Source organism: Pteropus medius, unplaced genomic scaffold, assembly GCF_902729225.1.
Source record: "Pteropus medius unplaced genomic scaffold, Ma_sr-lr_union100, whole genome shotgun sequence".
Lineage (NCBI taxonomy): Eukaryota > Metazoa > Chordata > Mammalia > Chiroptera > Pteropodidae > Pteropus > Pteropus medius.
In genome coordinates this window covers 16,371,508-16,395,719 of record NW_024354911.1, presented here as the reverse complement: position 1 = coordinate 16,395,719, position 24,212 = coordinate 16,371,508, and the positions used below count along the sequence as shown (strand labels likewise).

General features: G+C 36.8%; 1 protein-coding gene across 4 annotated transcripts in view; it reads right to left on the bottom strand.

Annotated features, from left to right (window-relative positions):
- SLC25A21 (solute carrier family 25 member 21) overlaps nucleotides 1–24,212 on the bottom strand; it is a 445,505-nt gene that overhangs the window by 415,270 nt on the left and 6,023 nt on the right. For all 4 annotated transcript variants that reach the window (XM_039856524.1, XM_039856525.1, XM_039856522.1 and 1 more), the window contains exons 2-3: nucleotides 11,325–11,366; nucleotides 8,766–9,112 (exon numbers count right to left, since the gene is read on the bottom strand). In XM_039856524.1, the coding sequence (XP_039712458.1) occupies nucleotides 8,766–8,835 (70 nt within the window). In that variant the 5' untranslated portion in view covers nucleotides 8,836–9,112; nucleotides 11,325–11,366. The remainder of the gene's footprint in view (nucleotides 1–8,765; nucleotides 9,113–11,324; nucleotides 11,367–24,212) is intronic.

Below are 24,212 nucleotides of genomic sequence, written 5' to 3'. Positions count from 1 at the left end.
CCCCTCACTTTTTGGCCATAATTCTATTTTATGTGTCATTCAATTGTATTGAAATATACATTTTATTCTTTCTCCAAAGTTATATCTTCCTCCGACAATAGTCCATTCTAATTTTTACAAACATTCGACTAAATTCTCCCTTGGATCTAACCTAAAGCTACCAGATTCATGCAAACAAAAAGGCTCAAGAAGATATCTATTTTATGCAACTTAAATGCCTTTCTTTTTCCAGTTCGTTTTGGGGTTGCTCTCATTGAGTCATTCTGGCATCTTATCTAGTTATATCAGGGTTTAATTACTAATTCTGCGGATTGAGGCTCAATTGATTTCTAATCTATTGCCTGTTGTGGCCGGCAGAAAAGGGGTAGCCCACTGATGCTGACAGAGCCCCCTGCTGGATAACATGGAGAATTTCATATTATGCTGTGGCTGACATTTAAAGATCTGCACCAAAGGCAGACCCTATTTGTTCTTCAATACTCAAGTTCCCAGAGAGGCTACGCTATTTAACCCAACCAAAAATAAATAAATAAATAAATAAGAAGCCTTATTAAGGCAACACTCTATATGGGGCTACCAAACTGATTTTGACAGCAAAAAAAAAAAGTTTGAGTCCATGCTCTGTCGCTGGCCTTGAGCAATTTATTTAATTTCTCTGAGTTTCACTTTCCTCATCTTCAAGAAATTACAAATTAATATTGATAATTTAAGCAAAGTATGAAATGTTAGTACTTAAGATTTTTCTTATAGTTTCCTGTTTGTCTTACAATAATTATTGATTAGATAATTAAGTAGGATCCACCCAACCCAAACACTCAAAGTTCATTTATAACTTCTGAAGATAACAAAAAGAATGAATGAGAATGACTAAACTCAAAATAAAGATGAGTACTATTGTACACAAAGAGAAAATGGTATTTGAGGGTCTAATATCAGTTTCTAAATTTAGCTCTGAAACATTTTTGAAAATTATTAGAATCCACATGATTCTTGATTCCATATTATTTTTACTGCATAAGTTAGAAATTTGAGTCTGCAGGGCAGAGTTGGAAATATAGATTGGGGAGTTATCTGTAAATGGAGAATACTGAACCTAGAGGGCAGATGGGCTTGTTCAGGGAGATAACAGGGTGTGGAGCAGAGAACCAGGAACCATCAATTTTTGAAAAAAGAGAAAGAAGAACCAGCAAAGGAGACAATAAGAGAGTGATAACATAGGAAGAAGGGGGTAAAAAGCAAGCACAGAGACAATTTTAAAGAGAGAAATTCATCACGGATGTAAATTCCACAAAGACTAGGTAAAATTCAGAAAGAAAACCGGTAGTTAATAGTTTCAACAGAAAGGTAAAGACAGATATGCCTTATAATAGGTTAAAAACTGAGTAAGAAATCTTTCACAAAGGATGACTTTGAAAGGAAGAGAAACACAGGTCCATAGCTTGAGATATAGAACATGAATTTGAGAAACACAATATGAAGAGAAAAATACAATTGGCTGTCTATTTGAGGTTGAATTGTGCTCCCTCCCACCTCAAAAAAAAAAAAAAAGATACGTTCAAGTCCTAACTAACTCTTGGTACTGGAGAACACGAACTTATTTGGGAATAGGGTCTTTGCAGATGTTATCAGGTTAAGATGAAGTCACATTGGATTGGCGTGGGCCTTAATCCAATGAGGGGTATCCTTATAAGAAGACAGAGAAGACAGAGAGAGAAAGCCATGTGACAGCAGCCAAAGAACATAAAGATTGTTGGCAATTGCCAGAAGCTAGGAGAAAGGTACGGAACAGATTTTCCCTCAGTACCTCCAGAAGGAACCAGCTCTGCCCACACCTCAATTTCAAACTTGTGGCCTCCACAATGGTGAGACAATAAAGTCATGTCATTTTAGGCCACCCACTTTGTGGAACATTGTTCACACAGCCCTAGCAAACTAATACAAGGGCTATTGATAACAATCAAAAGATACAGACCTAACAGAATATTTACGAGTATAAATCATAATCACATCAAAGTATAGAAATAATTGACACCAACATCATAATTTAAAAGCAAAAGGAAAAGACAACTGGTAAGAAAAATCAGTTAAAATCTAGAACAATTATGAAGAATCCTTTAGCCTGGTTTCATCCATTGCCATTTTAAGATACCGCCAACTTTAATCATGAAGACATTTGAAAATGATTTGTGCATCTCTTTTCAGTTTGAGATTCTAGAATGAAAGGTGGTACATACATTTAAAATTACCATGGGCCTCTTTCAGAAGACAGCAGAGATTTTAGACCTGAAGGTGATCTTTTCCACTTCATTTACTGAATGATTATAAAAAAAAAAATTGTTAAAAATATTGTTAAAAATCTTGTTGCAACTATCAGTTGTCTAATGACTAGAATCCTAAGAATAATATTCTGTGGCTTGTGCTTCTGATATCTATTCATTAATGTAGTCAACAAACATTTCTGAGAACCTACTGTGCTGTATTTAAAACACCAGGTTTTCACTGCTCTGAGACACTATAGTCAAGACTGGGGCATGAAGCGGGGGAAGGCTGGGGTGAGAGGATGGGGGAGAAGGTGAGAAAGGGCTGCTCTAACAAGGCTTTCTAAAATGTTCTGTAAAAGTTGTTTTAAGTCAACTGAATCATGTACCCACATACGATACTTACACTTTTAAAATGTCTTTCATTGAAGGATAGTAAAATAAGAAATCCTTTGAAATGTGGTCATGCAATTCATATTTTATTTGTTCTTAAATTTATACTTTTAAGATCTAGATTTTCTTCAAGAGAGACAAGACTAAATTTTAATTAAAACACATCCTTTAAAGGTATTTTATAATTAATTTGAGCAGTAGAGTTGCTTCCTCCTATGTGGTTGAAATAAGGGGAATTTTTCCTCCCTAATTACCCAGATAATGGGTTCCAGCCACCCTTTGATGTGTCATAAAGGCTCACCTGTTTCACTACAACCTGCTATTTATTATCAAACAATTGCAGTTTACCAAATCCTCAATTTCCAAAGTGCCATTTATCCAAATCACATGTGTGTCCCCTTTGCGCCCACTCTGAAAAAGAATTTTCCTTGATCAAAATTTCAACCTTGATCACCCCCTGGTGCATCAGCCCTTTATGACCCGCTCCAAATTAAAATCTAGAGGACTTTCAGTATACATGCTGCCTGTTAAGGCATTTAACTGTATTTTAACTATTACGAGTCACAGTAAGAAAAGATAGAAATCATGTGAAAATTAAGATGTATAAGATCAGGAGTTTAAAAGTAAGATTTAAAATTATCCTATACCTTTTTAGTAACCTGTTTAGGCTGAAAATCTTGGACTCTCTCCCATCAGTATGATGCACATTTGACATATACTTTCCATAATTAATCTCCTAGAAGCCTATCCATTAATCCCAGATTTCCCTCCCCCCAAAAAAGGTCTTTCATTTCACTTTCTCATTTGACCTCTTGAAAATGATTAACAAGACAAACTGCACAAAGTACTTGAAGTATGTCTAGTGCAAAATCGGAAAACTTGTTTCCAGTATACTTTAACTAAACAATTTGACTAAAACTTCTCCAGGGAGATGCAGGAAACAAAGATAATGATTGAAGATGTGGTGGAGTGTGTGTCTACAAGATACAGGGGACTGGGATAGGGAAGTGCAAACAGCAGCCTGTAAATTTTGAGAAACAAATCAGTGTCCTGCCAGCATGGTGATCATGTAAATTACGTATGGAGGGGAAATGCTCTATAAAACCTTCCCAGTGGAACTTGCAGACTTCCAGGAATACAAGTATAAGATTCTGGGAGGCAGAACGAGGAGGCTCCTGGAAATTCCACTGTGGAAAGGAATCCACTGTGGATAGGGCCTTGACATGCCCTCAGGAGGGAGCCTGACAGGCCCTGGTGAGAGCAGGGTCTCTCAGGGGTTTTCATCAGAGATCCTAGGAGAGTCTGAAGTCGGGTGCCCTATGAGAACTTGGAAAGATACCCATCTGAGTGGGCCTAAAAAGCTCCTACATGACATGAGAAATAAGAACCCCATGAGCTTCAGAAACACACGGAAAAGCCCAAACTGGTCATTAGGGAGGATAGGAGGGTCTGAGGTGGAGCCATGTTCCTGGTCCAAGCAAGAGATGTGCATAACAGGAAAACCTCCTGGAACCCTGCTGATGAGCATACAGCGTGATGATGTAGAGGCCTGACGGATGCTGAGGCCCAGGGACCTTGGCTCTAGCCAGTTTGGGTAAATTCTGTCAGTGTGGCTGTCAGGTTTGCTGGCAATCCATTTTGCTGTCTTTGTGAGAAATAGAGAAAGGGTCTCAGGTGGATCCATTTCTGCTCCAGATTATGATTCAGAGCACGGAGTATATTTCTGCTCCCACTTGCTCCAGTGGCTGGAGTCCTTTTTCCGTCCACCATCTGCCTAACTGCACATAGAGACCTTGGATGGATTGAGAATTTTCTTTTAGCTGAAAGCTAATCTTAAGACCACATGAAAGTATTTGGAAAAAGCAAGACTGTGTTTAACAGAAAGACTATAAGGACTGTATTTGTAAATAAAAGTTCTTTTAAGGGATGTAAACTAACAAGAGATGCAGAGATAATAAGAGATGGCATACTTGACTTGGTCTCTCCAACTTTTAAAAATGTCTGTTAGTGGGAGTAATATTCTCCTAGTCCTCCTATCTTGATATCCTATAGAAATGGTGGCATGCTTGTGTAACCATAGGCAATTTAAACTGATGCCCTCTGTGCATCAGTTTCTTCACCCTGGAGTTGTAGTGAGGATTAAAAATGTTGATACATGTAAAGCTTAGAATCAGGTATGGCATTTGGTATTGACTCAATAAATGTTAGCCATTCTTATTATTTTCACCATTCACATGTTAATGAGAATGTTAAAGCTGGATAGGGCTGTAGAGGCCATCTGGGAAACATTTATGCAGAAAATAGTTTTCATGCTAGGCCTTGGAAAAATGGATAAGACTTCAATAGGTGGAGAAAATAAGGGGAAGACATTCCAGGAACTGGGAATAAACATTGAAAGGTACAGACAACATTCAAGTATGATTAGATCTATTTAGCAGAAACCTAATGAAATGTGTAGGAGAGTGGTGGTATAAAACCTGAAAGTGAAATCGAGGGCACATAATAAGGCATACAAAATTCATTCTTCTCTCTCTGGTCAGCAATAAAAAAAAAGATTTACCTTGCAACCTTCTGCATTCTAGCTCTCACTCTATGGACTCTCTTTTCTCAAAGGTCTTCTAAGGCAGTGCTTCTAAAACTTGGAAGTATAAACCAATGACTTGGAGAATTTCCTAAAATTCAGATTCTTATGTGGTAGGTCTGGAGTAAGGCCTAAGAGCTTACAATTTAAACAAACTTCTAGGTGCTACCATGCCCCTGCTGATCGTCTATGGACCACACTGAGTACCAAGTGTCAAATCTAATAGCCTCTTCTCATTTTCAACCTTAACTCCTCTATAGTGTTAGGCCTTGCTTACCTTCCTGAAGCTCTCATCATTGGCTTCTATTCTCTTACCCGAATCTTAGGCTATTACTTAACGCTGAGAATGCAGACTAGAAGCCTGTAACACTCCAATATATATTGACTTGTCTTGAGCACAGCTTTCATCATATAAAACAGAGTTGCCATTGGTAACAATATCTATATACAATACCTAGCAACAAACTCAAGGTCAGTGTTTAAATGTGTATTGTCCAAACAACTGTCAGTGTATCAAACTTTGATCTTTTTAATACAAATATTACAAACCATCTTTTAATAAATGATTGGCATATATCATTATAAAAGATACCTATAGCCCATCTCATGATATGTGTAGCTTCTCTGGAAAATAATCTCCTCTGAGATCCCCACCCCACCCCAACCATCCACATGGACATTGGCTATAACCGATTGGTGCAGAGATGGGTCCCTGGCCAACACTGGGTAATTTTGAGTCTTTCCTCTGGGTTTTATACCAGTTCTATAGTTTTATAGAACTGAAAAAAGCAAGTCAGTCTCTTGCTCTCTCCACAGAAGTCAAGAGTATTTACACTGAGGAGCTATTGGGGACCACATTCCACCATGTGAACTGAAGAGCAGAAAACAGCAGTCAACTCTAAGACTGATGAAGACACTGGGAGAGCACAGGGAAAGAGCTCTACAGCATGGCACCTGACAATGTCACATAGGCCGCGTAGGAAAAGCTTAACCACAGTCTGACTTGAGTCTTGGCAGAATGCCCTGTAATTTCCTCTAGTCTAAGGAAAGATAAGCAACCTGGCGAGGAGCTGCTGAGAGCTGTTTTTCCCATTATCTTGTGGGAGACTGTCACAAGCCCGTTCTCTTCTATCTCCCTAGTTCCAGCCGAGCACGAGGCTTTCCACCTTATCCCTCTTGAGGTAAGCTGCAGACTTCAGGGTAAGCCTGTAAAACTGCCTGGATGTGGTTCTGTGGTGGCTCCCCAACGGCAGAGGGACCTACTGCTCATACCATCTATCATCAGTCTCTTCGGTTTGGTGTTATCTGTGGAACAAGGAACACATGGAACCGACACCATAATGACTTGTTTTTGGCTAAGTAATTAACTGTCTGAATCCATTTGAGCATGTTTACTCCTTACTGGGGAAATCTATGGAAGTATGGCAAGCCATCCTAACAGCTGTAGTAGTATTACTTGTGACCCTATTGGTAGCCTTGGAAATGCCTAACCACTTGACAAAGAGAAAAGACAGCAAGAGTTCACTTCCTGAGTTTCCCTCAGTGCTTCAGCTCCTGATTCCAATCTGTTCCCATGAAAGCATTCCAGACCTTGAATTCCATGAGATACCTGGTATTTCTCTAATAAACCTCCCAACTTTTTTTTTCTTCCCCCTTAAGAAAGCAAGAATGTATTTGTAACCTTTACCATTAAAAGATCATATAATACATACACACAGAGGTGTTGCTGATGACACCATCAGTAATCAGAACACCAGTGCTAGAGATTCACATGCATTTTTTTGGTATTTATTAAATTCTGCCTCTTTTGTATATTGGTTTCTTTTTGGCCCTTGACATGGTATATTTATGATTAGCCTGAACTTATTAATGTCCAATAAATATAAAATTTTATGAAAATGTTATTGTCCAAGTGGAAGAAAACATGACTCTTTTTCATTATGATGAAAGGATAAATTACTCTCATTGTTTATCAATAATTCCATATAGTAAATGTACATATTAACTAAGCTATGTTTAATTCATCTTATAAATGTACTAATTTTCATTCATATTAGTTATAATTGTAAGAACATGATGGAATCACACATCATATTTGTGCCAAATATTTATCATCCAATAAAACAGTGGAATTAGAGTTTGATCTACTTTTAATATCTCTTAAGTTTAGCTGTGTCTAGTACATAGTGTGATCATCTAAGCCAATATACAGATGCTTGTGAATCATTAGACATAGGTTAGGACATTCATCAATTAGCTTCACTTCCCTGTTGAGCCAGCTGAGTTTTCTTTGATCAGGGTCATGGACTCTGAATCAAGCCAGTCAGTGACAGCTGGCAGAGTCTTGTACATTGTGGAATTTGATCAAAATGGTGAATAAGTTGGTGCAAATTCATCATCACTATAAGGAAACAGCTAAAAAAAGTAGACAGTGGAGCCATTGGCATAATAATGGATGAGCACAGCACAATTACACGTCAAAAATGAATGCTTTGATTGACATATTAGTGAAATATTATCTTTAGGAAAGTGTACAGATTGTTAAGTGATACATCCTGCTGCTTGTGGCCCCCGAGATGCAAATAGTTCATAACATCATGAAAACCAGTCATAATTTGTAGTAGTCCCTTTTAAGTCCAAATCTGTTTGAAAATCAAGTAAATTTTACTAGAAGTTAAATATTAGACATCTAGTCGTTGTCTTAATTTATTAAGAGAATATCTACATTTCCTAAGAGAATATTTACATTTATAAAAATGTTTTATGGTGATGAGTGAACTATAGTAATTACTTTATATAGTTATAATAAAAATGTATCAATATGTAAGATTAGCTTTTCAATCAATCATTATTTTTTAAATAATTTTTAAAAATATTTTTAAAATTCATTCACATAACAACCTCATGGGTAACTTTCTCCAGCCACACTCAGTAATTATTTCCATGATTAGTATCACAGATTTTTTTCTAAAGGTTTTTTTCCCACAGCATAACTCTCCATAAATGAATATGAGCCCATTATATATAAGGTGTTTATATGTGTTAACATATGCATTTAATTTTAATATGCCTATTTAAGGTACGAAGAGCCCCAAGCAAGCACAGTATGCAATAAGACCTGTGGAGTCCTGAGGTATATGATTTAATGAGGGAGGTTGGAGTTATGCAAGATCTGAATTAACTCAAAAGAGGCTACAATTGATAGCAAAACCAAGTCTGACAGAAACTGGATCATTTCAAGGCCTCCTCAAAGTTGCAAGCCTTGGGGCTGCCTACCTTCCTTTCCAGGCTAGGAACCGAAAAGGCGGGGAACCCAAGAGCTGCCGACGCGTACGTCTCGGGAACTTGACCCAGGGCACCCCGCTGCCCGCCTCCCGCTCCTGGCCTCTTTTGCTCTCGCGCTCCACCCGGCCCGCAGCGCGGAATTGGGAGGATGAAGGCAAAACTTATGTTGAGAGCCCTGTCTGAGAAACGTTTTTCAGTACACGCGAAAGGAAACGCGACTAGCACCCGGCGGGGCGGAGCGGCCTTACCAGCGGAACCACCGGCCAGGATCTGCCGAGAAGCCTCCTTCGCTAAGCCGACTTCAGCCTTGGCCGACATTTCGCAAGCCTGGACGACGGGGTGGGCTGAGATGAGTGAGCGAGCTAGCGGGCCTTAATGCCGGCTTGCAGAGCCTCTCCGGATTGAGAGATCCCGCGCTGGGTCGGTCCTTGGGCCGAACGGCTCCTTGTGAGGCGGCAATCCCGCGACTGCTCGGAGGCGGTGGTTCTGGGCGCAGACTCGCAACGTGATCTCCCACTGGTCTAAACCTGCCCGCTGCGTTCCTTCAGGGGTTCCTTTTCACTCCTACTTGGTTCCCCGGACTCCACAAGGGACCCTGAAGGAGAAAAGACTCGCGGATGCGGTTAGGTTGGCGGACTGCTCAGGTCGGGTTTGGTCTCCTAGATTGGCGCCCACGCGCTTCTCTATCTGGAACCTCCTGCAGAGTTTGTCAAGCTGGACGTGCTGACTCTGATAATACATTAGTGACCCTGGCCTAGAGCTCTACCATCAGGGTTGGGCGTCCTGGCAAGCCAGAACACCATGCAGATTTAAAGATGGAACAGGTGAATAAATTCCTTAAGAGTTAGTTGTCCTGAAATTGTGGGCTGTAGGAATTAACTCAAAGCAAATCCAATTTATGATTATCTTACAATTGAGCTAATGTTGTACTTTTCCAAGAAATGTTTCTGGCTTAAAGGGTTTATCTCATACCTCATCAGCTTGAGCTTTATTTACTAAAAAAAGAAGAAGAAGAAGAAGAAGAGGCCTTACAACAAATAAGTCTCTTCTGTACCCCGCAGGTCACTGGTTCTCAAAGTATGATCTTAGGACCCAGCAGCGTCAGCGTAATTTGGGAGTTTGTAAGAAAGGCAAATTCATAAGCTCCACCTCAATCTACTGAATCAGAATCTCTAGGTATAGAGCTCAGAAACCTCTGTTTTAATAAGTTCTCCAGTGATTGTTATGAACGCTAAAGTTTGTAAATTACTGACCTAAATAATCAAGGAACAACCAGTATATTCTCTCTATAAAACGTTGAATTATTCATACTAGCCCTTTGGGATACCTAGCTAAACAAAATTACTAATTTATACTATTTTTAAACCACAACTTGCAAATGTAGGAGAGATGGATTCTGAAATTTTAGAATAATACCACATCTCTAACAGGCAGGAGATGATAGGAGTAAAACGGAGAATGAGAGGCTTTGGGATCCCTATTGCCATATTTCTTAAACGCGTTTAATACTAAATATATTCAATTTGAACCATATAAAATTGCCGTTTTTGAAGGCCAAAACCGTTGAATATCAGCAATATAATGTGGTACAATATAATATATATGATTTCCAATTAAATGTACAAAATATAATAACTGCTTTCATACACTTTTTATTTCCTAGGCTGAGTTATTAAAAGCTGTTAATGATATCTAACTGGCAAATTTCAAGTGATAAATTGGGGAGCTTGCTGCTGGTGATCCCATACAAAAATAAAATTTATCATATTTGATTAAATATTTGATTAAAACTACTAAGTTTGAAGTATTTACCAAGAAATAGTTTTCAGATAATTTTTCTATTTAGATAAAGGAAAAACTTTTGAGCAATGTTTCAGTCTTTTACTAATTAAATATGAGATCTTGAACGCAATATAGAATCATTTATTTAGCAAATACTGAGACCTATTATGTACTAAGCAGTAAAATCAGAGTCTCAGAGCTCATAGAAAACATTTCCCTCATTTTCCAATGAGGAAACTGAGTTTCCCAAGTTCACACGACGAATTACTAGTATAGCTCGGATTCAATTCCAGGATTCCCTCTTCTAATAGTAATGGGATTGTATATTTAAATATTAATCACAGGCCAAACTACATTCTATCACATAGAAACCTAAAATAATTAAATTCCTCCCAAATTAATTTTATTTATTCCCATGTAAGTAGAGAAGTTTTTTAAGTTAAAAAAATTTGTCACAACAATTAAACCCCAAGGCACACACTGGACCAAATTCTACAACCATTCTTTGAGAGGTTACGAAGTTTCGACACTTCATTATGTGCTGGCAATGTAACAGTTAAAATCCTTCATGGTTTTATATAATCTAATGGAGGGGAGATCCTACCATCTTGCAATGTAAATAAAATTTTGCCCTCCCTAGATTATTTCAGGAAATACAATAATACTCCCAGGTCAAGATTTAATCACTGAATATGTTATCCTCAGAAGGTGGATGCAGGTTTGTGGTCTCACTAAGACTTCAATCTGTTAAGATCTCTATGGATCAGCCAAAAGACTCCCAGACCATCTTTCCAACCCCCCTGCAAAAAAACTGCTACCTCTTTTTAGCCTCTCTAGACTACCATAGATTTCTCTGGGTAAAAAAAGCAAGGCCTGATATCACTTGCAATCTAGTCCCATACCTCAGGAATAGTTGGGGAGATTGGGCCTAGGTGTGAGAACATTTTGGAGCTCGGGAGTCAGCCAGTGTCAATTCAGAATCAAATACTGTGCTAAGAGCTCTGAATATGGGATATATCACTTACCTGTAGGTGGATTTGACAGTGGGAATGCTGGGAGTTTCAGCACTGTGAAAAAAAATGGTAAAATTTACTTGACCTAGTTTATATATTATTGTCTAATAATTATTATTTTATGTAATATATAATGTCCTGATTTTAGAGAAAAAATAACATCGAGCTTATATTTTTAAATTATTCATTTATTTAGCTAATCTTGGTTGAGGACCACATAATTAAATTATTGATCTGTCGTTTTTTAGAGTGGCTGGAAACTAAATGTTTAAGAATCTTAAAGTACTCACCGAACTTAAATATCTGACAATTTCAATATCAGTCTTTTCGGAATAAAGTGTTTGTATTAGGCCATTGGACCAGCTACTTTTCAAGACCAAAATAATAGTGGCTTAAACACAATGGAAATTTAATTTCCTCCTCATGTAATAACTCAATTGTAAGCCTTGAAATGAGGCTCCAGCCAGCAGAGAGGAAGAAAGGTAAGAAGGGTAAAATAAAACCCCCCTGGAAATTACACAAATTTCATTGATCAGAATTTGGCCACAAGGGCTATACCTAGGTACAAGGAAGGTTGGGGAAGGATTTTTCTGGGTGGCAATGTGTCCAGCAAAACAAACAAACAAAAACAAAGACAAAAACAAAACTATTATGGAAGAAGTGGAAAGCATACTGAGAAACAATCAGCAGCATCTACCAAGTTTGGGAAAACATTTAGGAATAAAGAGCTATACTTTAAAAATGATAGTATTTGCTCATTTTGAAAGATTTTGTTTCCCTCAAGTCTAAAGTTTATCTTCATCAGTGTCTAACTAGAAAATGCAATATAATCCCATGGCACTCAATGTACTATGACTGGAACTACATTTTAAAATGCCATTCACTGAAAGATACATAGATTTTGTAGGCCCAAAGACTCTTTAGGCCTCAAAACGCATGGTCTGTATACACGTAGACATACAAGTGCAGAATTTGGCATACATGGAGCCCATTCGTGGAATACAGTGGGAAGTTGGGAAGAGTCTATGGACACGAGATTAAGAAATTCTGATCAATAGAAGAGTTATAACTCTTGAAGTACTCAAAATATCTATTATATATATCTATTACTCGAACTATTCAATTACATATTATTATTTTACATCTATTACATATTATTTTTACTCAGAAATATTAAAGAAATGCTGTTTGCAAGTAAAAGACTCTTATGTACTTTAAAATCTGTGAGTCCGAGCATCTCTACTCTAAGATCTCAGGGGCTTATAACGTACAAATACCAAGGCATCATGTCTTATTTAGGATGGATCTTAGGTTCTGGTGTATTAGATTATCTCATCACCTAACTGAGCTTTTCTAAATTCCAAGAGATTTTACCAGGCAATGTGAACAAAATAATTACTTGTGAAACTTTTTTCAATATTTAATTGTCATAGGAACGACACATAGAAGTCATTCATATGACAGAGTTCTGTTATTTGGAACATAGCTGGGAATCTTGGAGTTAAGGCCTCTGAGCAGTCATCATGTAGAAATCCATGCACTTTCCTCCTAGGAGTTTCCCAGGCATTCGTTAGATGCAATTCTTAAAATGATGGTAGGGTGGACATCTAATATCTTGGCTCACAGCAGATTAGAAAGAACAAATTAAAAGAGAATAGGGGAGGAGAAAATTGGGAGATTCTAGAAAAGTGAAGAGCAACCTGCAAACTTCAGGCCATATTCAGTCTACCTAGCAAATTGTAATAATTACAACATTCATTTAATGCTTACCTTATGCCAGGCACCAGACTAAGCATTTTGTAAACTATTATTTTATTCACAATATACCTGCAACATAGATATTCTTATCTTCATCTTACAAATGAAGAAACTCTGGAACAGAAATTAAATAACTTGCCTAAAGTCACATTATTTGAGGCATTATTTGAACCTAAGTATGTATAATTTAAGAGGCCTCTTTCTGAATCACTAGCTGTTATTATGGTATAATTTTAATCTCAGCTTTTCTATCCATATAGAAATAATCAAGATATAAAATTATTCAGAGTAAATAGCTTATGGCACCCTTGACTTTGATAAACAATGAATTGTTAAGCAGGATCAGGAAATTTATATATCTGAAGTTAGAAAAGTACTAACTTCAGTGCCATAAATTATATATGAGTAAATGATGTGAATTTTCTGTTTATTAAATCAGGGTTCAACAAAAGTTTCATTGACATTGTAGGCTAGATAATTCTTTGTTGTGGGAGGCTGTCCTGTGCAATGCTGAATATTTAGCAGCATCCCTAACCTCTACCCACTAGCTGCCAGTAGCAACTCCCTTTCCAGTTATGACGACCAAAAATGTCTCCAGATACTGCAAATGCAGGGCAAAAATGCCCTGAGTTGAGAATCACCAGTTTAAGTAAAAGCGCTAATATAATAGTGAAGTCTATTTTAACTTTGTAGAATCATAGAATGACAGACTTGGAAGAGACTTCAATCAATTCCTTATTTGACTGGTGAGAAGATCCAAGTATGACAAGATTGAAGGCCTCACCTAAATTAGCGAGCTGCTTAGGGGAAGAGTTGGATGAGAAAGCCAGATATTTCTTGATTTCAGAACTGGTAATCTACGCATCAATGTCTGGGACATTCCCCATAAATTGAATTGAATACTGTGGTTACAGTAGCCAGAGTGACTTTTTAAAGCACACTTGTCCTGAGTCATCTTAGTGGCTTCCTGTCATCGTTAGAATGGAATCCAAAGTCCTAGCCATAGCACAGATCTTACATATAATCTGGCTCCTGGCTACTCTCCAGACTCATTTCCTAACATTGCTCTTTCACACTACTCTTATCAATCTGATATTCTTGGCATTCTTTTGAACACTTCCAAGCATGCTCCCATCTTTGCATTTGCTCTTTCCTGTGCCAGGAATGTTCTTTTCCTAAACATTTCCATAACTTGCTTCTTCACTTCCTTCAGGCATCTGCACAAATATTACTTTAACAGGCAGGCTTTACGTATGTAAAATTGCACTTCTCCTCAACCTTTTTATTTTATCTAGCCCGATTTATTTCTCTTTATTAGAATTTTTAACACCTAGATATATTCTGTATTTATTTTCTTATTCTTAGTCTTTTCCTCCTTTTGAATGTAAAGCCCATGCAAAAGTGACTGAAATACTGCCTGGACCATAGTAGATACATGATAAATATTAATTCAGTGAATGAATCACAGTCACTCCAGAAAAACACCTCACACCCAAAGTAATCACTCCTCGTTTACCTTTCTCCCAACTCCTGGCAACCAGTAATATGCTTACTGTCTCAGTGGATTTGTCTATTCTGAATATTTCATATAACAGGAATCATACAATATGTAACCTTTTGGGTGTGACTTCTTTAGGTTAGCATCATGTTTTTTGAAATATATCTATGTTGTAAGAGGCATCAGTACTTCATTCTTCTTTATGGCCCAATAATAGTCTATGTATGTTCCACAACTTGTTTATCTATTCATTTGTTGATGGACATTTGGATCATTTCCACCTTTAAGCTATTATGAATAATGCTGCTATAAACATGTGTGTACACGTTTCTGTGTGGATATATATTTTCATTTCTCTTGCACATATACATAAGAGTGGAATTACTGGAACTACTAACTGTTTTCCACAGTGGCTGTACCATTTTACATTTCCACAGCAATGTGCAAACTTTCCTACTCCTCACATTTCTCCCAAAACTTGTTACTTTATTTTTTTAAATTATAACCACCTTAGTTGGCGTGAAAATGTGACATGGTATCACTTTGTGGCTTTAATTTGCATTTCCTCAATGACTAATGAAGTTGGCCATTTTTTCATGTGCTTATTGGCTATTTGTATATCTCCTCTGGAGAAAAGTCTATTTAAGTCCATTGCTTATTTTTTAACTTGTGTTGTTTGTCCTTTTGTTGCTGAGTTGGAAGAGTCCTGTATGTATTATGGATATGAAACTATTATCAAATATGTAATTAGCAACTGTTTCTCCCATTCTGTGAATTGTCTTTACTTTCTTGATAATGTCTTTTAATGCACAAGTTTTTAATTTTGATTAACTCTGATTTGCTCTTTTGCTGTTCATGATTTTAGTATCAAATGAAGAATCCATTGTCAAGTCCAATGTAATGGAGATTTACTCCTACATTTTCTTATAATAGTTTTATAGTTTTAGCTCTTTACTTGGTTTCCTGATCAATTTTTAGTTAACTGTTGTATATGAAATAAAATAGCTATCCAAATTCATTCTTTTACATATGGTTATCCAGATGTACCAGCACCATCTCTTGAAGAGATTATTCTTTCCCCCATTGAATTGTTTGGGCACCCTTGTAGCAAATCAATTGGCTGTAGATATTTGGGTTTCTTTCTGATCTATTCTTCCCATTGGTCTATATATGTCTACCCTTGTGCCTTTATCTCACTATTTTGATTAATATTGCTAAGTAAAATTTGGAATCAGAACACATGGGCCCTCCAGCTTTTTCTTTTTCGTTTTCAGGTTTGTTTGTTTGTTTGTTTGTTTTGAGTATTGACTGATTTTTCTTTTTCAGTATTGACTTGACTCTTTAGGGCTCCTTGCAATTCCATATGAACTTGAGGATCAGCTTGTTGATTCATCCAAGAAAGGCCACTGTAATTTTTTATAAAAATTGCATTGAATCTGTAGGTCACTATGGAGAGTAGTGCCATCTTAATGATATTGTCTTCTAATCTGTGAATATGGGTGCCTTTCCATTTAATTATGTCTTTAATTTCTTTCATCATTACTTTGTAGTTTTTCGTATATAAGTTTTTCACTTTCTTAGTTAAATTTATTACTAGGTATTTTATTCTTTTGGATGCTATAGTAAATGAATTGTTTTTATAATTCTCTTTTTGAATTATTCATTGCTGGTGTATAGAACAATTGCTTTTTGTATATTGATCTGTAACCTACAACTCTGTAGAATTCAGGGAGTAATTTTTTGGTGGATATTTTGAGATTTTTCTCTCTATAGAAGCACATCATTTACTAATAGGGATAGTTTTACTTCTTCCCTTCCTATTTAGATGCCTTTTATTCTTGTGTAATTTTTCTCTCTCTGGGACTTCTAGTACGATGATGAATATCAGTGAGGAAATGAGGCATCCATGTCTTGTTCCTGACCTTACAGGGAAAGCTTTCAGTCTTTCATTTTTGAATATGATGTTACCTATGGATTTTTCATAAATGCTTCCTTATCATGTTAAGGAAGCTCCTTTCTATTCCTATTTTACTCAGTGTTATCATGAAAGGAAGTTGAATTTCATTAAATGCTTTTTCTACATCTATTGAGATGATTGTGTTGGTTATTTTTCCTGTTACATTAATATGGTATATTACATAAATCGAATTTCTTATGTCGAACCATTATTGTACTCTTGAAATAACAACATTTGTCCATGGCATTTGATCCCTGTAATGTGCTTTTGAATTTAGTTTGCTATTATATTGTTAAGGATGGTTGCAGCACAAGGAATATTGGCCTATATTTTCTTTGTGATATCTTTGGCTTTGGCATCAGGGCATTGCTGACCCTATAGACTGTATTAGAAAGTATTTCTCCTCTTCTATTTCTTGAAAATATTTAAGTAGAACTGTTGTTAATTTTTCTTTAAATGTTTGTAGAATTTACCAGTGAAGCTATCTGGCCCTGGATTTGTTTTTATCGGAATGTTTTTAATTACCGACTTTAATTACTGACTTCTTTACTCATTATAGGTCTGTTGAGTTTTCCTTTCTTCTAAAGTAAGTTTCAATTATGTATGTTTTGAGAAATTGCTCCTTTTCATATAAATTATTTATTTGTTGGCATACGACTGTTCATCATATTCTATAACAATTCTTTTAATTTCTGAAAGGTCCATAGTAATATCTCCACTTTCATTTTTGATTTTATTAATTTATCTCTCAGTCAATCTAGCTAAAGTTTTAAGAACTTTAAAACATTTTCAAAGTATCAATTTTTTAGTTAGTTGATTCTATTTTTTCTTTCCTATTCCCTATTTCATTTACTTCTGCTATAATCTCTATTATTTCCTTCCTTCTGCTAGCTTTGAGTTTAGTTTCTCTTCTTTTTCTAATTCTTTAAGGTATAAAGTTAAGTTGTTGATTTGAGGTGTCTTCTTTCGTTAATTTATTTTTTATTTTTTAACTACAGTTGGCATATAATATCATGTTTCAGGTGTATAACAGTGATTAGACATTTATATAACTTACAAAGTGATCACTCCAATAAATCTAGTACCAATCTGACACCGCAGTTATGACAATATTTACTATATTCCTTATGCTACACTTTACAGCTCCATGACTACTCTGTAAGAACTAATTTGTAATTCTTATTTTCGTCCCCTTTTTCACTCACCCTCTCAAATCCCTCCCATCTTACAATCATCAAAATGTTCTCTATAAGTTTGTTTCTGTGTTGTTTGTTTGTTCATATTGTTCTTTAGATTCCACTTTTAAGTGAAATCACACGGCGCTTGTCTTTCTCTTTCTGACTTACTTATCACAATACCTTCCAGGCCTACCCATGCCATTGCAGATATCAAGATTTCATTCCACCTTCATGGCTGAGCAACACTCCATTGCACATGCACATCACCTCCTCCCCATCCATTCACCCACCAATGAACACCCAGGCTGCTCCCATATCTCAGTCACCATAAACAATGCTGCAATAAACATATGGATCCACATGTCCCTTTCAAAGCAGTATTTTGGGTTTTTTCAGATAAATACCCAGAAGTGGGATTACTGGGTCCTTCATTATCTCTTGTTATAGCCTTTAACCTATTTTGTCTGGTATAAGTATTGCTATGCCAGCTTTTTTGTTTGTTTCCATTTGCATAAAATCTTTTTCCATCCCTTTACTTTCAGTCTGTGTGTGTCTTTTGATCTGAAGCCAGTCTCTTGTAGGCAGCATATGTAAGGGGCTTGTCTTTTTATCCATTTAGCCACACTATCTTTTGATTGGAGAATTTAATCCATTTACGTTTAAAATAATTGTTGTAGATATGTAGTTATTGCCATTTTATTATTCATATTTTTAATCTTTTCCTCCTCCTCCTCCTTTACTCTTTTCTTCTTCAAGAAGTCCCTCTAGCACTTCTTCTAATACTTGTTTGGTGGTGATGAACTCCTTTAGCTTTTTGTTGTCTGGGAAGCTCTTTATCAGTCCTTTGATTCTAAATGATAGATTTGCTGGGTAATCTTGGTTGTAGGTCCTTACTTTTCAAAGCTTTGAATATTTTATGCCAATCCCTTCAGGCCCGCAAAGTTTCTTTTGCGAAATCAGCTGACAGTCTTATGGAATCTCCCTGGGAGATAACTAATTGGTATACACTTGCTGCTTTGAAGAATCTGTCTTTAAGCTTGGGCTTTTTAATTTATGTGTCTTGGTGTGGGGCTCTCTGGATTCATCTTGTTTGGAACTATGCACTTCCTGGGCTTGTATCTCTATTTACTTCACCAAGTTAGAGAAGTTTTGCCACTTTATCTTTGAATAGGTGTTCAATTCCTTACTCTCTCTCTTCAACTTTTGGTACCCCTATGATGTAAATATTGGTACACTTGATGTTGTCTCAGAGGCCTCTTAAACTATCCTTATTTTTTTTTCCTTGTTGTTCTGACTGGGTGTTTTTTGCTACCTTATCTTATAACACGCTGACTTGATCCTCTGCTTCATCTCATCTACTATTGATTCTCTCTAACGTATTCTTCATTTCTGGTTCTTTTTTGTTTTCTATCTCCATTTTCATGTTTTCTATCTCCTAGTTAAAGTTCTCACTGAGTCATCTACTCTTTCCCTATGTTCATTGAGCATCCTTATAACCAGTGTTTTGAACTCAGCATTTGGTAGATTTCATGTCTCCATTTTATTTAGTTCCTTTTCTGGAGCTTTGTTTTGTTCTTTCATTTGGGACATGTTTCTTGGTCTCTCTATTTTGGCTACCTCCTTGTGTTTGTTTCTATGTATTAGGTAGGTCTGCTATATCTCCTGGTCTTAGTAGAGTGGCCTTATGTAGTAGGTTTCCTGTGGAGCCCAGTAGCTCAGTCTCCTTGGTCACCTGAGCCAGGTGTTCCAGGTGTCTCCCTTGTATAGATTCTGTGTACCCTCCTGTTGTAGTTGAGCCTTGGTTGCTATCTGCACAAGAATGGGAGGGACTGACCCTCAGGCTAATTGGTTGTGAGAACTGACCAGTGACTACAGTGGAGGAGGTATAGTGCAGGGGCTGATCTTATGGAGGATTGCTTTAGCACTGGTGCCTGCCCAGTCTGCCCTTTGGATATGGCTTCAGGTGGTGCTCTGATTCAAAGTCAACCACCAGAAGTGCCAGCCCTGGGGACTTCTGTAAGCGGCCCCACCATAGGCCAAATTCAGCCAAAGCCTGTGCCCTGCCTAGGGCCACCTGGCATGAGCCACCAAGCAATCTGCAGATGGCCATCACCTGACTTGGCTTGGAGATGCCTTGAGAGGCCAAATGGTGAAACAAGGCTGGCTGCCACTGGTACTGAGCTTAGGGCTGCTCAGGAAGAGATATGAGGAATGCCAGATGCTGCTTGTTTGGGTTTTGTGAACCTTTGATTTTAGGAAAGTCTGCAGCATGAGCTAAGACAGGGCATTTATACTAAAAGCCACTGGAAATGGCTTTGGTGGGCGCACAAGTTGGGTGTAGCAGGGTCTCAGGGAGTCACCAGGGCAGGGCGACCAGTGTTAGCCAGATTAATGGAGACTCAGATATGGCAGCCACCTGCATCTGCACACCAGGAGTGGGGAGGGCTCGACAACAACGACGACAACAACAGGATTTTGCTAGCTGTTCTAGGAGAAAGCTGCCCTTCCAGCTTTGCTCTGAAGCCAGACAATTCAGTTCCTCCTTGTATGTCCCTAGTGCCTTTCAAGCTGCTACCTAGGGCTGAAGCTGAGTGAATGAATCTGTCAATGAGTAAGTCCATGCATGAGCCCTTTAAGAGAAATGCCTGGGACTCCAGCTGCCCTCCAACTCAGCTACAATCTCCACTGGTTTTCACAGACAGAAGTTGTGGAAACTTATCTTCCTGGCATTGGAACCCTGGGCTAGGGAGCCTAGTGTGGGGCTGGGACCTCTCACTCCTCTGAGGGGACCTCTGCAGATGAGACATCGCTCTTGATTTTTAAGCACAGCACAGTAGGAGTGGGACCAGCACATTCCATGCCTTCACTCCTTGTACCAGTCTCAAGATGGCTTCTTCTGTACATCCTTAGTTGGAGGGCTTCTGTTCATCTAGACTTCAGATGATCCTCAATGGTAGTTTTTCTGTAGTCAGTTGTTTCGATGTGGTCATGAGGAAGCAAGCACAGCATTTATCTACTGCACCATTTTGGCCCGAAATCCAAGCTACCTTCTTTTTTAATATAGTCTTTTACAGCTATGAATTTCCCTCTTAGCAGTGCTTTTGCTGCATCCTATGAATTTTGTTATGTTGTGTGTTCATTTTCATGTTTCACAAGGTATTGTTACGGGTCTAATTGTGTTTCACAAAAAGATTCGTTGAAATCCTAACCCCTAGAACCTCAGAGTATGACCTTATTTGGAAATAGTGTCTTTAAAGAGTAATCAAATTAAAATGAGGTCATTAGGGTACCCCTAATCCAACATGATTGTATCTTTATAAAAAGGGGAAATAGGACACAGAGACAGACATACACAGAGGGAAGACTATAGAAGAGACACAGAAAACACCAGTTGATTACCAGGAATTATGAGGCCTCCACTTTGTTCTTTCTGAAAATTGCTTTGGCTATTTGGGGTGTTTTGTGGTTCCATATGAATTTTAGATTTTTTTTTTTTATATTTCTACAAAAAAAATGCCATTGGAGTTTTCATAGGGACTGCATTAAATCTGTAGATTGCTTTGGGTAGTATGACCATTTTAGCAATATTGTCTTCTAATTCATAAGCACAGATCTTTCCATTTATTTGTACCTTCTTTTGATTTCTTTTAGCAGTGTTTTATAGTATTCAGTGTACAAAATCTCTCACCTCCTCAGTTGAGTTTATTGCTAAGTATTTTGTCCTTTTTGATGCTATAGTAAATTGGACTGTTTTCTTAACTTCTTTTTCAGATAGGTCATTATTAGTATATTGAAACATCTCATTTCTGTGTTGATTTTGTACCCACAAACTTTGCTGAAATTTTTTATTCATTGTAATAGCTTTATTGTGGAATCTTCAGGATTTTCTACATTTAAGATAATGTCATCTGAAAACAGGCAATTTTCCTTCTTCGTTTCCAATTTGGTTGCCTTTTATTAGTTTTTCTTGTCTGAATAGTCTGGCTAGGATTTCCAGTACCGTGCTGAATAGTAAAAACAAGAGTAAACATCCTTGCCTATTCTTGATCTTAAAGGAAAAGCTTTCAGGCTTTCATCACTGAGTATAATGTCTGCTATGGGCTTTTCATACATGGTTTATTATATTGAGATAGTTTCCTTCTACTCTTTGTTGAGTGCTTTTTTTCTTTTATCATGAAAGTACAGAGTTTTATCAAATGCTTTCTCTGTATCAATTGATATGGTCATGTGGTTTTTGTCCTGTTTTATTAATGGAGTGTGTTATATTGAATGATTTTCGTATGTCAATCCTTGCATTCCAGGTAAAAATCCCACCCCATCATAGTAAATGATCCTTTAAATGTGCTGTTGAATGTGCTAGCATTCTGTTGAAGAATTTTTCAATATTCATCAGAGATATTAATCTGTAGTTGTCTTTGTCTGGTTTAGGTATCGAAATATGCTGGCTTCATCAAATGAGTTTAGAAGTATTCCTTCTTCTCAAGTCTTTGGAAGAGTTTGAGGAGAATTGGTGTTAATTCTTTAAATGTTTAGAATTTTCCACTGAAGCCATCTGGTCCTGGATATTTCTTTGGAGGAAGGCTTTAGATTACTGCCTTACTATCCTTACTAGTTATAGCTCTGCTCAGATTTTATTTCTTCATGATTCACTCTTGCTAGGTCATATGTTTCTAGGAATTTATCAGCTTCTCCTATGTTATCCAATTTGTTGGCATATAATTGCTCACAGTAGTCTCTTGTGATCCTTTTGAATTCTGTGACATCAATGGCAATGTCCTCTCTTTCATTTCTAATTTTAGTTATTTGAGTTTTCCTTTTTTTTTCTTAGCTTAGCTAGGCTTTGTACATTTTGTTGATCTTATTAAAGAACCAGCTCTTGGTTTCATTGATTTTTTCTATTGTTTTTCTATTCTCTATTTCATTTATCTCTGCTCTACTCTTTGTTATTTCCTCCATTCTTAAAACTTCGGGTTTAGTTTATTCTTTTCTTAGTTCCTTGAGGTGTAAAGTTGTTGAGTTGAGGTCATTTACCACTATAAACATCTCTTGGTACTCCTTTTTCTGCATCCCCCAGTTTTGATGTTTTTAATTTCATTTGTCTCCAGATATTTTCTAAATTCTCTTGTGATTTCTTCTTTGATCTAATGAGTGTTTAAGAGTGCTTAATTTCCATATATTTATGATTTTCATGTTTTCTTTCTGCTAGTTTAATTTCTAGACTCATTTCATTGTGATTGGAGAAGGTACTTGAATTTATTTCAGTCTTCTTAAATTTGTTAGGACTTGTTTTGTGGCCTAACGTATTTTAGAGAATGTTCCATTTGTGCTTGAGAAGATTGTGTATTCTGCTATTGTTTGGTATAGTGTGTTAGGTTGAATTGGTCTATAGTGTTATTCAAGTCTTCTGTTTCTTAATGATCTTGTCTTGTTGTTCTATCCATAATTGAACATTAAGAATTAAAACCTCCTATTATTGTATTGCAATCTATTCCTCCCTTCAGTTTTGCCAATGTTCATTTCATATCTTTGGGAGCTCTTATGTTAGGTGCATGTATATTTATAACTTGTTATGTATTGCTGGTGAATTGACTCTTTTATCATTATATAATGCCCTTCTTTGTCTCTTGTGACAGTTTGTCTTAAAGGCTATTTTGTCTGACATAATAAGTATGGCCACCCCTGTCTCTTTAGGTTCCTGTTTGCACGGGAGCTCTTTTCCCATCCTTTCAAGTTTAGCCTACGTTTCGTTAGCTCTAAAGTGAATCTCTCGTAGGCAGCATATAGTTGGATCTTGTTTTTTCACCCACTCAGCCAAACTATGTATTTTAATTGGGGCATTTATACATTTACATTTAAAGTAATTACTGACAGGGAAGGACTTACTACTGCTATTTTGTTAAATTGCTTTCTGTGTATCTTGTAGCTCCCCTACATCTTTTCCTTTGTTTTTGCTATTTTCCCCATTTTTTTTTTTTTTTTTTTTTGCAGTGGCAAGTTTTGATTCTCTTCTCATTTCCCATTGTGTATATGCCATATATTTTTTCTTTGTGGTTACCGTTACAATACATAAAACATCTTAGAGTTATAACAATCTATTTTAACCTAATTTAAATTCAATCACATATAAAAACTCATACTTTTTTACATCTCCGCCCCATCCTTTGTTATTGATGACAGAAATTACTTTTTATGTCGCATATCCATTAACACAGATTTGTAATAACTTTTTATGCTTGTTTTTTAAATTCCATACCGCATTTAAACATGATTTATGCACCTACAATACTATGGATTGTCTATTTGTCTATACATTTATCTTTACCAGGGAGGTTCATATGGTTTTCTGATGCTATTTATCCTCCTGTTGTTCTAACTTGAAGGGTTTCCTTCAGCATTTCTTGTAGGTCGGTCTAGTGGTGATGAACTCTTTCAGATTTTTTTCTCTGGGAACATCTTAACTTTTTCTTCATGATTGAAAAATAGTTTTTCAGAATATAGTCTTATTTTTT